Source organism: Camelina sativa, chromosome 14 (genome assembly GCF_000633955.1).
Source record: "Camelina sativa cultivar DH55 chromosome 14, Cs, whole genome shotgun sequence".
NCBI classification, from domain to species: Eukaryota; Viridiplantae; Streptophyta; class Magnoliopsida; order Brassicales; family Brassicaceae; genus Camelina; species Camelina sativa.
The window spans coordinates 8,066,912-8,071,911 of record NC_025698.1 but is presented as its reverse complement, the minus strand read 5'-3'; the positions used below and the strand labels follow the sequence as shown (position 1 = coordinate 8,071,911).

At 37.4% G+C, this 5,000-nt stretch overlaps 1 protein-coding gene across 1 annotated transcript; it reads right to left on the bottom strand.

Moving 5' to 3' along the window:
- On the bottom strand, window positions 2,804-5,000 carry LOC104740392 (solanesyl diphosphate synthase 2, chloroplastic-like). Its single transcript, XM_010460963.1, has 6 exons — window positions 4,667-5,000; window positions 4,201-4,325; window positions 3,980-4,107; window positions 3,771-3,874; window positions 3,552-3,679; window positions 2,804-3,470 (listed from the first exon to the last, which is right to left on the bottom strand). The coding sequence occupies exons 1-6, from the start codon at window positions 4,896-4,898 to the stop codon at window positions 2,922-2,924; spliced, it is 1,266 nt and encodes a 421-aa protein (XP_010459265.1). The 5' UTR covers window positions 4,899-5,000; the 3' UTR covers window positions 2,804-2,921.

Genomic DNA, 5,000 nt, shown 5'->3' with positions numbered 1-5,000 from the left:
ATGTGTGCACGCCATATCTATGGTAACCTTAGAAGAGTTTATCCAGGTAAAGATTTGCCAAAGAAGTTGTATTGGGCAGTTGCGAAGAGTTTTAATGCATCAGAGTATAACAAAGCCATTGACGAATTGAAGAAGTTTGATGAAGGAGTGTATGAGGCTGTCATGCAAAGGAATCCGCGAAACTGTAGTCGTGCCTTCTTTGGCTGCAAATCCAGTTGTGAAGATGTTTCTAATAACTTTTCTGAGTCTTACAACAATGCTATCAACAAAGCACGGGAAATGCCATTAGTGGAGATGTTGGAGACAATAAGAAGACAAACTATGATGCGCATAGATGTGAGGCTTAAAAAGAAATGAAACGTCAAGGGAAATACACTCTCAAGGTCGCCAACACCATCAAAGAGGAAGAGCTTTTACGAAAGTATTGTCAGGTAATTCCTTGTGGAAATGGGCAGTATGAGGTTCTCGAAAACAAACATGGATTCAAGGTTGATATGAATGCAAAGACATGTGCATGTCGAAGATGGAGTATGACAGGGATCCCTTGCCGCCATGTTTTAAGAGTCATACTGACCAAGAAGCACAATCCTGAAGATTATGTTAACTGTGATTAGTACTTGGCATCAACAAATGTCAAGATTTACTCTGAGTCAATCTCAGAAGTTAATGGCATTGGTTTTTGGATAAGATTTCAGGAGCCTAGGATTCAACCACCACCACGAGAAGTTACAAAAGGTCCCAAAAAGACAGAAAAAAGAAAGAAGGGCAAGAATGAGTCTCCAAAGAAGAAGTCAAAAGGAAAAGAAGAACAAGAACAACCGGAGAAGAGAATCAAAGTTTCAAAAGCTGGACGAGATAGTCGTTGTGGCCGGTGTAGTACCGTCGGTCATAATACTAGAAGTTGTCCGACTCTGGAAGTTGTTGGTAGAAGGTGGAAGAAGAAGAAAACTGGTGAAGAACCAAGCCAAGGACAAAGCCAAGAACCAAGCCAAAGACAAAGCCAAGGACTTAGTCAAGCACCAACCCAAGGACCAAGCCATGGAATGGAATGAATGAACTGAATAGAAGGAAGGGACGAATGGAAGTTAGTTTTTTGTTTTTGTTCGATGAGATTGAAAGTTTTTGTGGTAATCTCATGGTAGTTTATGGTTGTAGTTCGGTGAATTTCAAGTTTTTGTTGTACTCAAAACATGGCTTCTATTTTTCATCTAATCAAAACTTATTGAAGTTTTATGTTAATCTTAACATAGTTAACAACAAAAACACTTAACAACTCCATGATTACATGCTTAATCACAACAAAAACACTTAACAACACATTACACAAATATTACATAGTAGACAAAAGCCACAACTAAACCACCACAAACAATCATGTTCTTGAAGCTTCTTAGCTCTTGAATCTCTTTCTCACAAGAACTCACCACACCTTTGAGCTCTACAATATCTTTTTCACATCTTTCTGCGATTTCTTTGATAGCTTCTACCTCATCTAATCCCTTTGCTAAGCTTCCCACTTCTCTTTCTATTTTGTCAACTACACTTTCAACCTCTTCCATCTCCTCAACCATGCTTATGTCGGTCCACTTAAACAAATGATTCAGATTCTAATACAAAAATACACATTATGAGAAGGTTATGAGAACAATTTTCATATGACCAACTATATTGATTACCTCGTCGGATCCATTAGGACAACAATGAAAGAGTCTTCCAGGATTTTTCATTGTGTTTGAAGTTCTCATTACAGAGAATCGACCACATCTACATTTTCGTGGGATTCCTCTTCCAATGACATTGACTCTGTCGCTGCTCACTCCTTCACCAAATAACGGATTCACCAATTCACAATCAAATAATATTTCTATCAAAATACACAAAGACAAGGAAACTAAACACATTATGTTCTCAATTACTCACTTGAAGAAGCTGATGATGAAGACATCTTAATCGATTTCGCCCAAAAACCCTAAATGTTCTAAAAATCCCCAAATCAATTGAACAAACTTTCTCTCGACTCGTGAAAGAAGTAAAAAGGAAGAAGACAATGGAAACGAGGTCGTTTTGGACAAAAGAAGCTCTTTCTTTCGTATCTCAATACGACGTCGTTTATTACGTGGCATCCACGTAAGCAGCTGTTAACGGTCAGATAACACCGTCACGGCTTGTGCATGTTCTTACACCGTTTGTCGAGTTGGTGCAGCCAATTTGAATTTTACTAAACTTTGTGTATGGATTTACTCAGTGTTATAGCTAGTGTATGAATTCAACATACCCCCTTAGTTGGGGTATGAAAATACCGATGAACAATGGACGGTTTGTACTCTGTATATTGATGTTTATCGGAGAACGGAAACCTTAGAAAAAGGGAGATACAACCGACTGAGTTTTTTTTTTTCAGCGGCTAGGGGTTTTTTTTCTTAAGATGGCTAGGGTTAGAGACTCGTGCTGATAACGTGTTATAAACAAGAGGTTTAGAGAATTATTGTATTATTCATCTGTTCCATATGATACAACATATATATAGAGATACATAATAGGGTTTAGGGTTATACTAATGGGCCGATAATGGGCATCCACATAATACAATATATTCATAACAGACAAAATAATTAACCAACATGTTTTTAGCTAGTTTAGTCTAATATAAGGGAAGAGGCAATGAATAAAAGAAGAAGAATTAAAGAATCAAAGATGAGATAATAAAAGACTAGATGGTTGGTGAGACACATCACACAGAAATACTATTTCAAGATCAGATGTTTTAACATTTTTCTTTCTAAATTGTATGATTTTGCAATAATAAGTATGAATGTTTTTATTATTACTTTATGACATACAGTAAAAAAAATTCTGTGTTTGAATGAAGATTGAACAAATGGAGAGCGTTACAGTTTCCTGTGCCAAAAGACCCTTTGAAACTAATCAATCCTTTCAAGATTAAACATCACCATATCCTCAAGCGCCGATCTGAAACCACTCCTAGGAAGACAATTCAGATTCTTTAACGCAAGTTCAGCTTTCTCCTTAGCCAATTCTTGAGCTCTCTTGATCCCACCTCGATTTCTAACTATTTCAATCGCTTCCTCAAGCGATCCAGGCTCACAGAACTCAGACTCAATGATCTCTCTTAGCCTCGGCTCATTCTCTAGTGCAAATATCACTGGCGCGGTTATGTTACCTTTGGCTAAGTCATTTGCTGCAGGCTTCCCTAACTGCTCTGTGGACTGAGTGAAATCCAGAATGTCATCCACTACTTGGAAAGATAAACCGAGATTCTTCCCATATTGATACATTTCCTCTGCAACCTCGCTTTCAACTTTACTGAAGATTGCAGCTCCTTTTGTGCTTGCAGCTACTAATGAAGCTGTCTTGTAGTAACTCTTTAGCAAGTAGTCATCAAGCTCGACGTCACAATCGAACAAACTCGATGCTTGCTTTATCTCACCGCTCGCAAAATCTTTGATAACCTGAAATGCATAAATCAAGATTCAGACCAAAGTCTTTGTATTGTAAAAAAGCTTCTTCTAGCCTCAGAAAAGAATTCTAACCTGACTAATGAGCTTAATGACTTCGAGGTTTTCGAGATTCGCTAAGTACCATGATGCTTGAGCAAACATGAAGTCTCCAGCTAATACAGCTACTCTTGTTCCGAAAAGTTCATGAACCGTTTCTTTTCCTAACAAACACAAAGTGAAAGCTTTTAAAACTTTGCAGAGAGAACATGTACATTCTGATCAAGAGAATATAATAAATTGTCTCAAACAAACCTCTTCGCATATCACTTTCGTCTAAGACATCATCGTGTATTAAACTTGCGGTGTGAATCATCTCAATGATCTCACCTAAACGCCGATGTTCTACTGTAAGTTCCCTGCACCAAGATCAGCTAGAAACCATCATTTATATATTGCTAGAGACTATAGGCAATGTCGAAGGTCAAAGATGTAATGATAATGGCAGTAATATACATGATTACCTTAAGCCGGCTAATTCCGCAGTGGCTCGTGATACAAGGAAAACCAAACCAGGTCTCATCCTCTTGCCACCAGCACTGAAAATTTGCTCAGCTGCAGATATTAAAACCGGATTTTCGGCACCAACAATCTAATAAAAGAAGAGCATTGAAACATTAGAAACATAACTCTCTTAATTTTAAGAGACCATAAGAAAAAGAAATGTTGGCCTGAGGGTACTAACCGATAAAAGATTGTCGTTCAACCTCTGCAAATCATCAGCAACAACCTCAAACAGATTTTCCAAAGATATAGGCTTTTGTGATTCTGGCTTCAGATTGAGCATCACTGTTTTATCTTGACCAATGCCTACACAACCATCATTATTCTCATAAGCATTAATTAAAACTCCAGTTTCAGAAAATTTCAAAACCTAAAGAAAAGTCTTATATGTTTAAAAGCTGTTGTTGCTTCAACCAAAGCTAAAGATTTATATTTCTATAGCATGCATGCTCAAAAAGAAAAAAAAAAAAAAAAAGAAAAAATAATGGATAGTACTCCTAATTGACATTAGTATGTACCAGAAAAAAGTGAAGACCAATCATTCAATTACTTAGCAAACCAAACATCAAAACTAAAGAATCTCAAATCAATTATATCACTACCAAAAATCAGATAGTTTTAAGAGAAAGAGTAGATATGGTTGTTACCATTGAGGAGATAAGTCTCCTTTGGTTTAGCAGGAACGGCTCTGCAAGTCCCCAAATCTGGACGGAGTAAGACCAAGTTGCCACCATAGCTTCTGCCACCAATCCTACAAAGATTCTTGGAACAATTCCTAAACAAGAGTTGACGACTGGTAGGAGAAGAGGTACAAGAACACCCACATGGCATCAGATCAAGAACACTCGTACCCAAGTCAACATTCCGACATGACATCATCCTTTCTCAGACAAAATGACGAAAAACTTTTTAGGCAATCCCAAATACAAAAAGAACCAAATACGGTTAATAAGTTCCGGAAACAGAGAGTCCAAACAGAAG